The 19,866-nt window shown below is 40.1% G+C and overlaps 1 protein-coding gene across 1 annotated transcript in view; it reads left to right on the top strand.

Moving 5' to 3' along the window:
* ACSS3 (acyl-CoA synthetase short chain family member 3) overlaps nt 1-19,866 on the top strand; it is a 187,775-nt gene that overhangs the window by 87,225 nt on the left and 80,684 nt on the right. The window contains exon 4 of the mRNA XM_075209354.1: nt 17,644-17,788. Coding sequence (XP_075065455.1) covers nt 17,644-17,788 — 145 coding nt within the window. The remainder of the gene's footprint in view (nt 1-17,643; nt 17,789-19,866) is intronic.

Consider the following 19,866-nt stretch of genomic DNA (forward strand, 5'->3'; position numbering starts at 1 on the left):
TGATTTTTACGTGTAAATGCATTTTTTGTACAATCAAATAACCCGGCTTTACATTCATATTAGTGTCAACGTCAGCTTGTAGGAGTGTCAGTGTAAGCAGCCTTTTGTCATGTTTTCACAGGCAAATGCCCTGCAGATCTTTTAGAGTTCCTAAAAGCTCAGGTTGTCGGTTGTGGTATAGTCATTTCACAGATAGAAACTATAATAAATCACACTGCTAGGTTTGTGCACTATAAACAGGCCACCCTATGGGACTTGGCTAGTCTCCTGAATCCACACACAGTATCCATATCGCCAAGTATGAGGGAACTAGATAAATCACTAAGGGGCACATTTATCAATATTCACATAAAGTGAAAAGTAGTTTTCAATCCTTATCGCAATGATAAGGATTGAACTATTTCTCACATTTATGTACAGCCCTGCACAGAAACAGCAGTTCCAAAAAACTGCTGTTTCAGGGATAAAAAAAATCATACTTACCCCCCTCTTCGGAAGCGCTGTCTCTGGGTCTTCTCATCACTCTTCAATTGCGCATGTCCAGTTCCAAGAACTGGACATGCGCACACAGATCCCCTCTCTGTATCGTTGCAGAGAGAGCGCGCTGAGCGACAGGGAGGGATCATGTGATCCCTCTACACATGCGCTGTCCAGCTCTGCTCTTCGGAGCAGAGCTGACAGCATTAGATTTCTTCAATTCGGATGATGTACGTCAGCTGGCGTACATTAACATGACAAGTTCCCGAAAAAAATGTTTTTTCGGGACTTGTTAGATTGCGGCCAGAGCAGTCACCATTCTTTTGAATGGTGACTGCTCCCAAAAACGATCTGAAGTGAAAAGCAGTCATTTTCATCAGTCATCAGTGCGATGGGACTTTAATAAATTTGTGTTGGACACTTTTTGGACCAAATTACACGGTAAGTGCACGATAGTGCAATACCGTTTTTTCTTAAATATGCCCCTAGGACATCTACAGAACAGGAAGCTATATAAACAGAAAATATAAATCTAATAAGTTACAAATATTTTACTATTCATTACTTAAAAATAAAATCTATGTTAACCCCCTGTCACTGCGTATGTGTACCTGGGGATTCCTAGGTGGGTATGCACTTCCTCGCCAGTGTTTTCATCTCTGCCCTGGCTTACTGTTGGGTGTGGGCATTAATGACCAGAGGGCCCAGCACATGCGGGTGCTGTTGCATGATGATACAGTGCAATAGTTGTAGTAAGTTGGGCGCCAGACAATCTCCATATTGCAAAAAATAGAAACTTTTTATTTACACTCCGTCTCCACGCCAGAAAAACACTTGGGCTGCAATTAGTAAAAAAAAATAAAAAAATGCATCTCCTGTCTCCTCCTGCACAGTTCTTAAGCAGTTGTCAAGTTGCAAATATCATAGTCCACATAATGTTTGCCCCTCCTGAACTGTACTTCAGCAATATTCACTCACACTCCTCTGTGGGGGTAATATTCTATTTAATTGGCTCTGGCACTGTCAGCTGACTCTCAACCCTCATTGCGGGGTAACATCACTATTTACTTGGGCCCTTACACTTTGTCTCTTGTGTAGCTCTCAGCACCTTCAATTCTGTCCCCTCACTTTACTTGTAACTAATCCCCACAGATTCTGGTGCTCATTTCCTTATTCATATTTGTGGTTTTAAATAAATTACTTTTGTAATAATTATCTAAATATACAACTGTGTGTGTTGTCATATAATTCAGATACTGAATATGGACAGTGAAAGTGGGGCAAGGTTTTATATTATAAACTTAACAGGAGTTTAAATACCAAAATATTAAAAGTAGCTTGACAACATCCAACTTGGCCAATATATTCTTAAAAATATTAATGCCTTAGGAATGGGACTTTGTCTTTTCTTCATATTCACCACTAGTTGTATGTATGTTTGTCAACTTTATGTCATGGACCTGAAACAAATTTTTCATTCATCAGGAAAATTTGTGCTTAAAATGCTAATTTGTTCAGTATGATTTGATAAATTGTCAATCTGTTGCTTGCTGTCTGGGGTCACATGGCTGAGCAAAGAGCTTAAGTGACTGCCCAATAGAGAACTCAGATGGCTCAACAAGAAGCTGAGGAAATGGCTCAGCGATGACCTTAGTAGGATGCCCATAACTCTCTTTAGAATATATCTTACAATCTATTATAAAGCAAGAGTCAGGGCTAGATTTACTAAGCTGCGGGTTTGAAAAAGTGGGGATGTTGCCTATAGCAACCAATCAGATTCTAGCTATCATTTTGTAGAAGGTACTAAATAAATGAAAGCTAGAATCTGATTGGTTGCTATAGGCGACATCCCCACTTTTTCAAACCCGCAGCTTAGTAAATCTAGCCCTCAGACTCATCCAGCAGTTGTCTTACTTTTCAAGAAATTCTGACAGGTGTTTTATTATTTATTATAATGCTTTATGCTCTATGTGTCCCCACCATTGTATGTGTGCAACTGCAACCCCCCCTAAAAAATATAGACCTGTTCTCCCTAAACACTAGTTTTAAACTAAACTTAGTTTTACGTTACATAACTACTGTACAAGTTTGACTTTTTATGGTCCATGAATCCGTCCAGTATATATATATATATATATATATATATATATATATATATATATATATATATATATATATATATATATATATATATATATATAGTTGTTTTCAGTTGTTTTTAATAGGCTGTTTCAAATTGTTGGTTTGATCTTTATTTATCTAAAAAGCATGTTTTTAATCTGTGGAACAGCATGTCACATGTTAATTTAAATTTATGGTACTGAAATGTGCTAAATAATAAAGTGCTTCTAGAATCCAAGTTAAAGAACAATGTACAGTACACAAAGAAGGTTACCTTTCTCCCTTCAATGATTCAGTTATTTGAAACACAGGCCCAGTTTTTGCACAGCAGCGAGAGCGTCCAAGGGGCCCATGAACAAGGAATAGTTTTGCTCTTGTTATAAATGTAGTTAATGCTTTATTTTGTTAAATTATATGGTTTTATTTTTAATCAACTTATATCTTTCTAAGCCCATTTGTTTCTACCCCAGCCTGTTGTACTGTCTAAACTATGGTTATGATAGGTGAAAGGTAAATCAATGGAGTGTTTCCATGAAAAGAAAACACGATCTTTGACTTCATTATCAAAATAACTTGAGATGTTGTAAGAGGTTTTTTTTTTCCTGGGTTAAAAGTTCAAAGTTTTTCTGTCTGTATAGTTATTAATTTATTTTTTTTACCTCCTGTGTGGTTTTCTGTTCCTATCTGGATAACTGTCTTCATGGCTATATAGCACATAATAAAGTTCACTGTTGCATTTTATACTTTTATTACCAACTATTTTAGTTGCGTAAGTTGGTGTGACAAAGCATATGTTTAAGAGACTATCTGTATATTTAGGTATTGCATTTTGTGTGTTGCTCTTTTATCTAGTTTGGAGCTGTCCAGCCATTTTCTTGAAAATTACTTCTGTTATAAACTCTGTTCACTGCTCATATACTATTCAAAAAATGTAATTCAATGGAGTATATCCTAACTTAGGCGGGACAGTCCCAATTCTAGGGGACGGACCCACTTCTCCTTGTTCCCACAGTCAGGATTGCTAGAATTTTTGGAGGGATGTGAGTTCATGATCACATGGCCCTTGTACATGGGCAATACAGGAATGTGTTTATTGGAAAAGGGTTTGGGGGTGCTCTACCTCTTCAGAAACGCTAAATATGACCTCAGGGGAGGTGACTCGCTTTACCAAGACGTGGCCATGCCCGCTCTGCAACAGCGGGCTAAGACTCCATGACGTTACCTTCATTGTCCCGATTCTCCAACTTCATTAGTTGGGAGATATGGTATATGGACCTTTTATGGGAACTGAAGACAGAGAGTAGCTTTGCAGGGTTGCCAGTTGGACCACTACTGTGTGGGCTGCAAGAAGCATATCCGGGACAGAGCATAATATCCTAGATACAATGCTCATTTCCATGTTAACAGGGTTCTGTTAGAACCTCATGTTTCCTTGCTACATAGTCCAAAAGTCTAGCATGTAGCAAAGCAAGATTATTCTACAGTCCTGGCCAAACATTTTGAGAATGACCCAAATATTATTTTTCACAAAGTCTGCTGCCCCAATTTCATGATTGCAATCTCCATAAACTCCAGAATATCATGAAGAGTGATCAGATAAATTGCAATTAAAGTCCCTCTTTGCCATGACAATGAACTTTATCCCAAAAACAACATTTTCACTGCACTTCAGCCTTGCCACAAAAGGATCATCTGACATCAGGTCAGTGATTCTCTCGTTAACATAGGTGAGAGTGTTGACGAGGACAAGGCTGGAGATTACTCTGTCATGCTGATTGAGCCCAGAATAACAGACGTGAAGCTTTAAAAGGAGGTTGGTGGTTGAAATCATTGTTCTTCCTCTGTTAACCATGGCTACTTGCAAGGAAACACGTGCAGTCATCATTGATTTGCGCAAAAAGGGCTTCACAGGAAAGGATATTGCTGCTAGTAAGATTGCACCTATACGCAACCATTTATTGGCTCATCAGGAACTTCAAGGAGTGAGGTTTAATAGTTGTGAAGAAGGCTTCAGGGCGCCCAAGAACGTCCAGCAAGCACCAGAACCATCTCATAAAGTTGATTCAGCTGCGGGATCAGGGCACCACTGGTGCAGACCCTGCTCAGGAATGACAGGCAGGTGTGAGTGCATCTGCACGCACAGTAAGGCGAAGACTTTTGGAGGATGGCCTGGTGTCAAGAAGGCCAGCAAAGAAGCCATTTCTCTCCAGGAAAAACATAAGGGAGAGACTGATATTCTGCAAAAGGCACAGAGATTGGACTGCTGAGGACTAGGGTAAAGTCAATTTCTCTGATGAATTCCCTTTCAGATTGTTTGGGGTGTCTGGAAAAACGCTTGTCCGGAGAAGGAAAGGTAAGAGCTACCATCAGTCCTGTATCATGCCAACAGTAAAGCAACCTGAGACCATTCATGTGTGGGGTTGCTTTTCTGCCAAGAAAGTGGGCTCACTCACAATTTTGCCTAAGAACACAGCCATGAATAAAGAATGGTACCAAACCATCCTCCAAGAGCAACTTCTCCCAACCGTCCAAGACCAGTTTGGTGATGAACAATGCCTTTTCCAGCATGATGGAGCACTGTGCCATTAGGCAAATGTGATCACTAAGTGGCTCGGGGATCAAAACATCTAAATTTTGTGTCCATGGACAGGAAACAATCCAGACCTTAATCCCATTGAGGACTTGAGGTCAATACTCAAGAGGCAGGTGGGCAAACAAAAACACACACATTCTGACAAACTCAAAGCATTGATTAGGAAAGAATGTGCGGCCATCAGTCAATATGTGACCCAGAAGTTGATTGACAGCAATGTGCAGAGGTCTTCAAATAGGGTCAATACTGAAAATATTGACTCCTTGCATAAACTTAATGTAATTGTCAATAAAAGCCTTTGACACTTATGAAATGCTTGTAATTTTACTTCAGTATACCATAGCAACTTCTGACAAAAATGTCTAAAAACAATGAAGCAGCAAAACCAATACTTGTCATTCTCAAAACTTTTGGCCATGACAGTAGATGAGTGATCTGGTCACAGGACTGCTTAAAGTATAATTACTTTTTCTTAGAAATGCAACATGTTAAACTAGCTATTTTTAAATCTGGTAGATGACACACATGCACCTAGTAGCTACATAATTTATGCAGCACATATTTTGCTCAAGCCCTGCCTTTAGTGTAAACAATACAATATGTTGCATGCCCTGGGTTAAACTGTTGTCTCTATACTGTAGCCACATTACACACATGTGCAAGTACCTTTGTGTCAAATACCTTTGCATTCTGCACAGCTTTTTCTAACCTCTGTAACACTTACTTTGTGTGACAACATGATTAGTATTATGTAATATGTCTTCTTTGACAAGTGTTGTGAGCTTGTGTATCTCGCATAATTTACTTTATGTTGACTTTTCAATAAATGAATTACTTTACTACTATTATAGTTCTCTGAACCTATAGTCACCCTACCATAAGTAGTTAACCATTTACTTAATTTGGGGGAAAGGAAAGGGCAGAGATATGATAAGTGGTGATTATCTCTAGAAAACATATTTTATATCTAGTTTAACTATGTTTTCTTATTACTCCTGTTTTCATGTAATTATATTGTTAAATAAGTGCCAATTCATGTGTTTCCCTCGCAATGCAATCTACATTCAAATCCATACATATAAGAAGCCTTTCCAGAATATGCATGTATCACCCTGCAAAATACTTGAATTTATACCCTCATAATCTCCTGCATTGACTATTGCTTGTCCCTTCTTACTGGTCTTCCCCTGAATCAGACTTTCACGCCTACAGTCTATATTAAATACAGCCTCTAGACTAAATTTCCCCGCAAATGTTCTTCTACTATTGCTCTGCTCTGTCAGTCCCACTATTGGTTGCCTGTACAGAATCCAATCTAAAATACTTCTAACATACAAAAGCTATTAAGATCTGTGCTTCCATTTCAGGCTACAGGGCCATTTTTTAGGCAGGACCCAATCTGTGGAATTCCCTTCTTTGTACCACAATAGTTTCCCCTAACCTACACACCTTCAAGCATGTCACACTCCGTTCCCGGGGTGTCTCCACCTGAGCCTTTAAACACACTGACTTTCACTTTAAATCTCTCTTCTTAGTACAGGCTGTCAGCTATGCCTTGTACTTGTGATTACCTCACCTGAGTGTTAGTCAGTTCTGCTACTGGTCAGCCTCCCTTTATAAGGCCCCTCCTTTCATTGCTGGTTCTTCAAGTCATACCTGACCTGATTCTGATGCCCCCCTGTGTTCCACATCTCTGTGGTAAGCTGTGCTTCATCGCTGCTGTGTGTGTGGACTTCATGGACCTCTGCGCACCTGTTCCGCTTACCTGTGGTAATCGCTGTGATCAACATCCACTGCCTGCTCAGCCTGCACCACTGACTACTGCTGCCGTGTTCCACATCTCTGTGGTAAGCTGTGCTTCATCGCTGCTGTGTGTCTGGACTCAGCTGACCTCTGTGCACCTGTTCCACTACTGTGGTAATCGTTATGATCAACGCCCGCTATTCATCCTGTCTGCACCACTGATTACTGCTGTTTCGTTCCACATCCCTGTGGGAAGTTGTGGCTCATTGTTGCTGTATATATCTGGACTCTGCTGATCTCTGTGCACCAGTTCCACTACTTGTGGTAATTGCTGTGATTAACACCCGCTACCTACTCAGACTGCACTATTGACTATTGCTGCCTTGTTCCATATCCCTGTGGTAAGCTGTGGCCCATCGTTGCTGTATATATTTGGACTATGCTGATCCTTGTGCACCAGATCCATTATCGTGGCAATCGCCTGTCATCTATCCTGGTTACACCGCTGACTACTGCTGTTTCGTTCCACATCCTTGTGGTAAGCTGTGGCTCATCGTTGCTGTATAAACCTGACCCTGCTGACCTCAGTGTACCTGCCGTGGGAACAACGCTTGGTATCTACCCTATCAACATCGTTGTCTAGTGCTGGCTCGTTTTACATCTCCATAGTGAGCAGTGATTCATCGCTGCTGCATATCTGGATTTCATTGATCTGTTCATCTCCAGTAACTTCATTGAACTATGTATTATGATCCACTCCTTAGTGGTATAAGTGGTGACTTTGCCTTAGGCATTCAGTCTGCATTATTGAATTTTACTGATGGTTCCTACTCTCTGTATATTATCGTGATCATCATCTACAGTTTCTTCAACCTTCAGTGAACTTTGTATTATATTTTATAATAAAGTGGTAATCCTTATTATCACCATTTGATGTCCGAATTGGATTCCTTCTGCTATTCAATCTGTTCTCCATCTGTCTCACTGGCAACTTTTCTGGAGGGCCGCGACCTGCAGGGTGGAAGCCACTGAAGCCCAAATTCCCTTGCGGGAGTCTCTGGTGAATACCTTCCACCTTGTAAGATTCCACGCCTCTAGGGAAGTCTAGCCAATACCAGTGGAGACAGCAGGATCATCTATTCGTGAGCTAACCTGACAAAGCATTTCATGAAAGCTTACACTTTTTTTTTAGGCAGGCTTATGAACCACTCTTGTTACCTACCTAAGCTATTCTACCCATTACCATCCCTCTACACAGTTCATGCGGAACTTACATTCATTCTCTTTCTATATCCTAGAAACTACTGTCCTTCAAACCAGTATTGCTGTGGGATTGGTTCATATCACCCCATTAAGCACTTTTCCCATTGAAATCTGATTGAACCAATATTTATGTATAATTTTAAGCTCATGTGTTACTTATTTTCATATAAGATTTCATTATATACTATACAAACCATTTATTGATCAATAGCTCAGTGACAATGGCATTTTTGCAATAACATGCTGTAAGAGAATCCATACTAACATCCATGACATGGCAGAATCAGCAACGACAGTGCTCTTAATGACATAGATTGGTAACAGTAATAACTAATTAAAACTCATTACAATGAGGTCGGTAGCAATAACATGTTAAACATGCCACTCTTTTGTATAAACGACTTGACTTGAAGCACACAAATTTTAAAACTACAGGCATTCACACCCCTGATCTGTCTAGTGTCTCTAACAGGAGACATGGATGAAATGGAGCTTTAGAACTGATAATATCAACTCGCTCTGAGTTTGTAAAAGATAAGGTAGCAACATATAGTGATGGAAGTCTTTACAACCACTATGATGTTGAAGACTAGATTATGATTCTCACTTTGAAGATAATGATACATTTGGGTTGTAGACCCAATAATATGTCTAGTAGGATGAAGACAATGATCTGGTGGTAGTCTCTGCACCTCCTAATAATTCTTACAAAAAAACAAGAGGGAGTTAGTAACCCCTTGAGCAAGATATATATAACAGCTGAGGGGGAAGACTAGTCCCAACAGTTAAAGACCAGACCTCTAGCTTAGCCGGGCTACTGTACTGGGTGAATCTCTCAGCAACTGGTGTGCTTGGACATCACTTCCTCCTTCGTCACTCTTTGAGCATGCTTGGATGTGGAGGTTCCAGCACGTGACTAAGCATTATATTGACCCACATCAGCGGCGGCTCCTCCCTTATCGCTAAAATCTCTGTACCTGCCCTTCCTGTATAGGCAAGCACTGGTTCCAGGGGTTACACATAAATAATTTGTTTAAGCATAAACCTGAGGTTTAGCCTGCTTGACACTCCTTCTTGTCTTGTTTGTGTTTTACATTGCTGGGAGTGTGTTGTGTTAATCACCTATGTATGTATTTTATGTACATGCGCCTTAGTGGGGAATTCAGTTAGACGCAATGACTTGCGCACTTGTCTGGATACTATAACAATGCCAATCTGAAGACATACCACTGTGGGAAAATATGGAGATTTTAAAAGATGCAGATGCCGTGAGATGGGTTGTTCTCATTTCAGGACAGTGTAGATTAGGAGTCACTACTCCTGTCAGGATGGTCCAGGATTGTGCCTGTGGAGACATCAAAGCCTCCGTGGAATGTGCTTTATTTTGGTGCTCACAAATGTGTGAGGACATTGAGCACACTCCCAGCAATGTGGGTAGAGGAGTGAAGATGGTGGCTCAGTAGTTGGATTTCACATCGAAGTGACAAAGACGCTGGGGGAGGTACAAGAGTGTGTAATTTTCAGTGTGGTAAATGTCTTTCACCAACTTTTTGCCAAGTCCCCCGCACTGCCACCAGGATCCAAAATGTTGGCAAGTTTGACTAAACGTTACCTCGGTATCCTTAAAATGGTCACATAGTAACACTGTATAAATAAATTTTTCATAAAATGAGTGAGAAAAAAAATCCTATCATTTATAAATGATTCCCCCAAATTGCACTGTGCACTTATAAATAAAGTATAAGCTTGACAATTTATTTTTGAAACCCCATCATTACAATAGAGTGCCTTTAAGCAATATTTTGGATGCCCAATACATTTGCTATAATTGTGCTCGTACTTCAGTTGTCGGGAAAATGACCAAATAAATACTCATTATTGCTACTGGAACACTGAAAAACATTATTAAATTGTCCATATTGTTAGAGCCGAATTGTTTTCCCTTGATGTAATGAGATCTTAAAGTAACTTGGGTTATAATTATGTGAGCGTATACAATTTTATGATCCGCTATGCATACAATTAGGTTTTATTGAGGAAGTATCCAATTTGACAGATGATACTCAAAACCTTAAATTAAATAATTATCTGTTAGAAATATTCTAATACACTGACTATTTTTCCAGTTCATTATACTGATTGACATTTCTCTACTGACGCCAATTAGTCATTTTTTATTAGATAAAATATAGCCCACAGGGACTAGGGAAGTATTTACATTACCAAAACCTTTAATCAAGAGGAAAAGCTGTTTTTACACTACTCCATTCAGTTAAATCTAGGATGGAGAATGGTTTTTGTGTGGTTTTATGCTTTTATCTCTTCCTTGATTATTCTTGTGTAATGAATATTTTAAACATCACAAGAGAATTATCAATCCTTATATATATATATATATTTTTTTTTTTTTTTTTTTATTCCCTTCAGACTTTTTTTTCCTTCTACACGCAGATATCCTAATAAATGTTTATCATATTTTTTATACAAGAAATTAGAATATTAGCTGTTTGAAATATATTTAATACATGGAAGCTGACCGGTTAACTAGGCCAAAACAGCCATTTTGTCGTTTTTAAAATGTATTTATTTTATTAGCTGCTGGGTTTTTATAAGGCTGTGTCCAGATTGATTTTGTGATTTAGGCAAAAGATTTTTCACGTTACAATTGCTCTGAGGGTTTCTGTCCATTCAAGTGAATGGGACAGAAATAACAAAAAAAAGAAAATAATCATAATCGCTGTTAACATTTTTTCATTAGAAAATACTTGTCTAAAATGCAGATTGAAGATGTTGCTTTCACTGCTATAAACACACAAATACACTTAAAACATGACACAAGAGTTTGTTGGCAAAACTAAAGATCACAGTTTATTAAAGATAAATGTTGAAGGAGAAGGCAAATTGCGAGGCGGCACAACCAATAGCAATAACCAAATAGTGTGTGGCCATCTGGCACTAACCTCTGGTCCCAGGACTAAAGTTCTTTACGACTGGCCGGTGCTAAATCTGGCGCCAGTGATCATGCCTCCTCTGGACTCACAATGATCGAACTACTACCCCTTAATCTCCAGAATATCTGCTCAATAAAATAACTCTTCTTCCGTGAGGTGGACCCTGTCTATTCTATAGATATGACCCTGATCGGAGGTGATTAAGAGATGATTAATGCAAAAACCTCCTAATTCCCTTTCTGTTCGCCCTGTGGACTTGTTCAATTTCTTCAGCACACTCTGAATAGCAAGGGCCCGGGATCAGACTTCTCCAAGGGAGTCTGAGGATCACGTCTGACCAACATAAAGTTACCGCTGGCCATCGTGCTTTTATCAACTGCAAGTCCTCTCTGATGGCAGTAATTAAATCGAGGGACTTGCCTTTCCCCAAGTCATTACCTCACAAATGTAGGACCAATATGTCCGGGGGGTTAGACTTTTCTATCTCTGACGACAAAGGCATTTGGGCTGATCATCTTAAACCTCTCCTACCTGGCTAAAGTACGGTTTAAGGGAGTGCGCAAAGGAAGCAGTTGTTAGCAGGGTGCCTGGCTGTCCAGTACACATATGAGTGTCCAACCACCCATATACAAATTTTTTCCACACAATCACCTAGAGGCAAACAAAGTAATTGGTTGTCGGAAACCGTCCAAATCTGACCATATACTCACTGTCCTTGTTACATGGGTGAAACTGTACAAGATATATAGGCAGGAAAGGAGTGAAAGAACGGGGTGCTGTAACCCATGTGAAGGCTAAAAACTCTGGGGCTCACCACTAATCAGGCCTTGTTCTGAGAAGAAAATGCGAAAAATTCCTTTATGCAACTGCTATAAGTGAGGAACTGGCAAACCCTAGTTTACTGACGTAGGAGAGCAAGAGGAGGAAAGGAAAAAACAAAGAAAACCATTGTTATTGCTGGGGCGGTATGTATGTTTTATAAGCATTGGATTTCCATTGACCCAGGAACTTAATGGTATTGATGGAAGCCTCAGTCTCGGCTGTGGCTGTAGCCATCCTAATCCTGAAGGAGTGGGTGCCATAAAAGGCTGGGTCCAGGCCCACATGTACTAAGGACTTTTTCAATAGGGCGTTAAATTGAATTTTAGTATGGAAGGTTCCCTTCGCGTGAACCAACCACGGAACTCCATCTATGGGCCGTAAACACTCAAAACGGGTACATGGTGCTACTGGGCATATCGTATTATCTCTGTTGGCGGGTAATGTTAACAAATGTCCTCTGCCCAGCTAGTTCATTTTAGAGCAAAGGATTTTGCAGGACACCTGTGAGGCAGAAATGTTAACACACCTAGTGAGTAGCACAGTGCCTATCGTGTGCTGAGATAGGTCCACTAGTTCACTAACTCGAAAGGCCCCAAAATAACCTACAGATATGGGGCATCTACTATCTTCCTCACAGGGTTGCATCTTACTCCATCCACTAAGGGCTTTGGCTATTAAGAAATTCTTCATGAGGTTGGTCTTACCCCGCATACAAGACATGAAGGATATACCAGCTAACAAAACGGCAACTGATGAGTTGGTAGTGCATTCCCGAAATTTGTCCTAGACACAAACATGTCGTCGCTTTGGATTATTTCACTACTTCCCCATGACTCTAGGAAGGTAAACCATTGACGCCAGGCTGCTCGATATGCTCTCCTGAGGGTAAATCTATTAAGCAGATTTATCGCTTGAGGGGAAAATGCACTCTGATTTTTTTTTTTGCACTATACCACTACTAGATTGTCGCACCAGCATGCAATTTCCTGACCACGGAGTAGTGGAGCCCATAGTTCCACTGCAACTATGATGGGAAATAACTCCAGGACAAATATGTTGTTCACCAGCCCGCTGCTAAACCATGCCTCGGGCCATCTGGATGCACACAAAGCTCTTTGAAAGTAAGCTCTGAACCCGCAGGACCATGATGCATCCTTATGTAAGTCCAACTCTTTACTGGATACAGGTGCTGAAGGCCATATACATATACCATTAAATGATGCCCGAAAGCTGGACCAAACTATCAGATCTCCTCTGATCTCGTCCGAGATCTAATTGCAGCTTTCTGCGGAAAATCTTGCCTGTGGGCATTACCTTGCATGTGAAATTAAATAAAACTAGCAAAGTCTGTATTTTCCGCAGAGGTAGTTTCTGTAAGTACTGGGCCGAGGCAATCGAGCGCTGTAACTTGGCTACCTTATCTACGGCCAGACAGCAACCAGCTACTGTGTCTATTTCAATGCCCAAAAATGCGAGGCAGGGGGAGGATCCCTCTGTCTTCTCCTGAGCTACTTGAACCCCTAGCACTGTAAAAAGAAATTGGGCTGACTTGAGCATATCTTCGCATGCCGACGAGTTGGCCGGACCTATACCAAGAAGTCATCTAGCAAATTTATTACCCGTTCCTACCTGGACACACCAGTGCAGTACTAAGTGTGAAAGGGGGGTTTGGCGCATGATTGGGCTGAGCGAGTGGGGGGGGGGGGTTGTAATGTTATAGGCGGCCAGGGGATAAGGCCAAGATACTGCAGAGTTGGGCTGATGGAGGGGGAGGGGGCCTCATAAATCCAACTGTGTCCCGGTTGATAGGGCAGTTGGGTAGGGGCACTGGGAGGGGGGAACAGGGGTCTTGGGAGAATAACGTGGGCGATGGAGAGAAATGTGTGTGTGCAGGGTAGACACTGGGAAGTCAGGAGGGGATGGGAAGGGGGGGAGCAGATGGAGCAGTAAAAGGTGGACGACTCTGCGGGGATGAGGCATTATGCAAGGGATCAGATATGAAGAAGGGGGGACAGACGGAAACAATAGAGGAGAAAGGGGGAAAGGGGATGAAGGCAGAAGTGGGAAAACAGAAAAAGGGAACAAAGTGTATAGTCACGAGTGAAAGAAGCGGAAGGCAATAAATAGACAATATAAAGAAATACAAAAGAGGATTAACAAAAACAGTAAGACAATTCAGAGATACTGATCCTGATCCTGGAATGTGCCTTCCCAGAACTGTGTTTTACATATTACCCCTAATGTGTGTAAATATATTGGAAATATGCCATATTTTAAGTTATACCATGCAATTTATAATGTATTTAAACATTTTAGAAATATATCTGCATGTAGAAGCATGGTCCCAAGGTCCATTATAGCTGACAAGTTGTTTGCGTAAACTTGTTTTTGCCAAACAGGTTATGTAGCTCATTTTATAGTGTGAATAGCTGTAGTGGAGGCCATGGTAAATACTTGAAACAAGTGTCAATTACCACCAGAAATGTAGTCCCCATGAACAGCCTTACAAAGTCAACTTGACTAACCACCACAGTGTAGTCGGTCATTCCCATGGACACAGTGGTGCTGATTGAGGCATGTTTTGTACTTGTTAAAACTCGGAGCATCCTTTGGCTAGTAGCTCAAGTTGTTGGTTGAGCTTTGGTCACCAGACGAAGCTTCTAGCAAGTGTTTTCATTTTAACAATTACAAGGTATCCTACATGGAGTTCTTCTTGTGTTCTCACCTGAAATTTTGCAGTGATATATGATTTTAATTCCCCACATGATATAGTCAGTTTGTTCTACCATGGTAGTACTGTAATAGCTTTAGTGGGCCTGTCCATCCCTTTTAAGTAGCTGCATACACTTGGGCTAGTAATACCTCTCTGCTGGTATCCCATTGTATAATTGTTTCTGTAATAGGGGGCTTTCAACTTGTGCTAGTGCAAATATATTGAATATGTCCCGTCTACTGCTGTCTTAGGGGCAGGTTCCCACCACAATTGGGACAGCCAATCTACGTTAGCATGGTTCTTTTGAACTTCATGTCATAGCTGTGCTTCCTAAGCATAAAGCCAACTGCAACAGTTGACTTTTCAAGGATTAAATGTGGATATTAGTAGTTGGAGATCTGTTACAAGAGTAAATTTCTTGCCATATGAGCATTAATTCAAGCTGTTCACTCCCCTTACCAGACCTGATGCTTCTCTATCTATTTGAGCATAGTTACTCAACCTTTGCATCCAGGCTGCTATCAAAGGCAATTGGCCTCACTCCCCTCTGCCGTTTTGTTGGACATTGCGGCTTCTATTCCATACGCTGACGCATCGCAAACCAGCTTAACAGAGAGCAAGGAGTCATAGTGGGCTAGCGCGGTGTCAGATGTTACCAGTTCTTTTGTCATTTTAGAAGTAAGTTCACATTCTTCAGACCGCAACCATTTCTTTTCACTTTATAAGATCCGATGCAATGGGTGGAGCACTCTCGCTAGATTTGGCAAGAATCTATTGTGATAATTGAAGAATTCCAAAAAGGCAGCTGGGAGACATTTTTGAGGCCGTAAGGATTTTAAAACTGCTTTAACTTTCTCTTGACAGTCCTTGAGCATCTATGGTGTATCCATTGTATGTAACAGATGTTTTTAAGCACTTACACTTGTCTCGTTTGGCTGTATCCCCCCATACTGTTCTAGCAGCTGTAGGACATCTTGAACTACTCTAGAATGTTCTTTACTCAATGCTCCCATTACAGTGAAGTCATTGAGTACCGAGAACTTCTTGTAAGTCCATTGTTAGCTGCCAGATGACTGAAGCATAGGTGTTACCAAACACCAACTTATTATAGCGGTGTAGGTCTTTGTGCTTATTGATGGTGAACAGTATTTTGGATTCTTCTTCCATCTCCATCTGCAGATAAATGTCTGCTAGGTCTATTGTGATGAACCTTTGCCCTCCTGATACATTTTCTTGCCAATGATCTTGAAGTAATCGCTCGCGTGCTTTCGTGCTACATGAACTGTTGCTCAAGGACTTTAATCCACTTTGGACTAAATTCTGGCTATTTCCAACCAACGTAACTTAGCTTTGACCTTCTGCCATATTGCATAGGGTACAGGAAAGACCTTGTGGAACTGGGTTGTGAGTCCCTCTATAAGCGAGTTTTCCCTTGATATATTGATAAATTAAAGATTTCATCTTGGAGAACAGGCAAATCGTAGTTAAAGCTAGGGGAAATGGACTGCGAGGGACTCAACTTTATATTTACCTCCAATCTGACTGAAGCTTGTGCTGTCACACTCAACCCCAATGCATTGGACCTCTTTTCTTGACAAGTAAAATGTGCACTTCTGGTTCTTATACTGATTCATTATGGGCATTATCCCAAATAGAACTATCTTCTCCACCATGAATGTTTTCAGTAATAACTCCGATTTAAGAACTTTGGACTCTTGAAAATGTTGCTCATATGCATACTGAGACACAAAAGATACAGTAAACCCAATTCCATTTCTATGGTTTGACCATTTAGCTGTGGCATTAGCCGGGTTGCTTGTTTGTCTCACCTATTTACACTGAAAAGTTGTTGAATGGCCAGTCTGTTTTCATTGTCGGCATCAGACTTGTTCCCTCCACAGCATATGTGTATTTAGTTTTGTTAATCAGTCTTTTTCATCTTCCTTTTTTTTCCATTACACCAGACTCTTTGTATATGTCCCTTTTTGTTGAAGTTTTTACAGAGTTTGTACTTGAATCTGCATTCCCATGGGGTGTGTGAGCCTCTGCCACAGAGATAGCACACATCATCCTACTAGGCGGTTGCCTGGCTATCCTTGTTGCAACAGCCATCTTTACACATTATACAATCTAATTGTATATTAAAAATGAAAGCGGGATTAATTTAATAATTTAATATGCATGAGGCTTGACATTTGGAAATGGATACCAGTAGTTTTGGTAGTATGTTACTTTTATATTTCATCCTCCCTCACCCCCCCTTCCCCCTTGACATTTGGGTGTTAAATTTACCAAACTACAGTATGTGAGATTTGTATGTGTGAGGTGTGAGGAAGGGGATGTGTGGTTTTTTTTTTTATTTTGTTTTTGCTTTTTTTAAATAAACTGTTCAAAGTTAAAAAATATATTTTATCTCTATCAATTATAATAATCCTGTACAATATAATAGACGCATTAGTGTGTAGCTGGTCAGGGCCAAATGAAAAGAAAAGGACCTTGCCAGCGATATGTCTTTAAAAATCCTTTACAGGTTCTAAATCAAGGAATTGTTGGAAGCTAGTTATTTAGATCCAGCTGATTGTATAATACAGTTCTAGCATCCAGCTACAAGTAACAATTCTAGTATTTACTTTCTATAAAATAGTTTTAGCCGTGTAGGATTTAATTCTATTGTTGGACTTCATACAGTATAGTCTGGGATTATGTTCTAGTTCTCTGCTTCATATAATATAGCTCCAGCTTAAGTTAACTAATTAAAGTATCATTTAGGCTGTATTGTTCGGCCTATATATAAACAAGGATGTGAAAAAATGTAAATTTAAAACCTGTAAATATTTACAGCTATTACCTTAAATTGACATAGACAGTCCTTTTTATTATGTTACTGAAAAAAAAAAAAATATATATATATTTGTTTTTTATTTATTTTTATAAACCTGATGTAATATTTTCTCTTTTAGGTTTACTGGTGGAGAACTTAATGTTTGTTACAATGCTCTTGATCGTCACATAGAAGATGGACGAGGAGATGACTTTGCTGTTATTCATGACAGTCCAGTTACAGACACTAAGCAGACTATTACTTACAAAGAGATGTATGAACAGGTATAGTGTGTCAGAATATAGTGTAAATGAATTAATACTTGTGATATGGGGAATGTAAAATAAATCATGCATCACCATTTTGGCTATTATAGTGTAACATTGTGAACAATAGTGAAGTTATCTAGAATTTCTTCTAGTTCTATCTTGTGTTTTAGATTATGCCCTACTTGCCTACTTTTGGCAAGTGTAGTCCAGGAGAGGGGGCGGGGCACGACCAAATGCGTCATTTTGGCTCCGCCCCCGCAATGGAAATGCCGGTTTGTCGCGGGGGCGTGCCAAAATGACGCGATTCACAGCATATTGCTTAATTTAGTCTAGGCAGTTGCGGGATGCGGGAGACTTGCCTGCTCTCCCGGGAGTCCGTGAGACCGACTGGAATATCGGGTTTGCAAGTATGGCTTATGTAAAGGAATTATTCCTCCTGGCACAAGGTGGTCCTGTGTTGTGTTCTTGGTAGCACTGCAGTCATGGATATGGTGATTACCATTTCACAGTATTGTACGAACGTTCCATTTTTCTGGTGTTACCTCTCTTTTCAGTCCTCTGGTCATTTTTTTTTTTTATTTATTTTGGAGCTAATGTATAGAGCTGAACTTGAGCAAATCTGTATTTTTATAACAAATATATTAATGTGCATCTATCATGCAGTTTTGAAAAGCCTAATATTCACAGTAAAGCTAAATTTCAATGTACGGTTATTAACACACACACATTATTGAGAAAGCCTGTTATAAATCTGTGCTTCTCCTAATTTTTTTTTTTTCTTTTAAACTTCCTGCTTTAAGGCCTACTTAGTTATTATTTAAAGTGACTGTTGGTGTGAACTAAAGATCATTTGACACTAATTTGAGCCTGCCTTTAAACCCTGGCAAACTTCCAACCATTCTCAGTAACGCAGTTAGCAAGCTTGTGACAATACATGCACTGTTCTTTCACGAATGGCTAGAATATGACAAACTTCATGTTTATCATGAAAATGTGTAAAAAATTAGAAGCAGAAGAAGCTATGTGGCTAAAACACATAGTAAATAATGCTATCCATATACAGTATGTTTAATGTGTAGGTGACCAGTTTTGATTTAAAGAGTATATCCATCCAACACTAAAATTTCATGTTCGAGTTTACCAGGATAAAATATAAACTGCTTACATTTGGTCTAACAGTGCGTTGCCCTGTTTTGGTGAGTCCCCCCCCCCCCCCCCCCCCCCCCCCCCCCGAAGGCTCAAGTGGTCCAGGATGGTGATCCTATTTCCTAAGAATTGGGGCCTTTTCCACAGTAAGGCTGGGTACACACTACAGAAAATTTCTCCCGATGCAATATCGTTAATGATTTTACCAATGACTGAAAGAACCGATCAGCATGCCGATTGACGTGTTCATACTATGCACGTTTTACAAGATCTACCTTCAAATCTGTGCTCTTCATCTGTCATAGTTATTGGCTGAAAAGATCGTGACTCTGTAAACTCCTTGGAGATCTATCTGCACTTCTGGTCATGAGTCATTACACACTTCAGAATTGGAGCCACATTGTTCCATCATTTACCAATGAAGGTGGTGAATGTAAACATTGGTGGGTTGGGCTACATGGGTATTTGGGGTGGGCTGTGCTCAGTTGCTTCCTGCATTATCTTCGGGTTGGGTGAGCATGCCAATCCCTGCTAACTATCTGCCTGTCCTTGCTGAGCATGCTCTGCTCATCCCTTTCTACTTCTCTCCCTGCCACATTCTCCCCAGATTCTAAATGTTTCCTGTGCCTGACCTGCCACATCACTCTTGTGTGGCTGAATCGCTTATAGATTCCTTACTGTTTAAATTTATTTTAATTCATAGTGAGGTGCGCCAAAGTATATCATTGCAAATTTATTGAATTTTGTATTGGATATGTATTTATTTCTAAAGCTGTATGCCATGTGGCAGGAAATTCGTTTTTGTAAGCATGGGTTAGCAATCCCCTGCTTTATTAAGTCTTCATCTGTATGTTTGAGCATTTCTGGTCATTAGCTTTCTATTCTGTGTAGTTTGTCATCTATATCTTGGAGAGATAGACGTAACAAGATTCACATCAATCTGGTTT

Source organism: Mixophyes fleayi, chromosome 4 (assembly GCF_038048845.1).
Source record: "Mixophyes fleayi isolate aMixFle1 chromosome 4, aMixFle1.hap1, whole genome shotgun sequence".
NCBI classification, from domain to species: Eukaryota; Metazoa; Chordata; class Amphibia; order Anura; family Limnodynastidae; genus Mixophyes; species Mixophyes fleayi.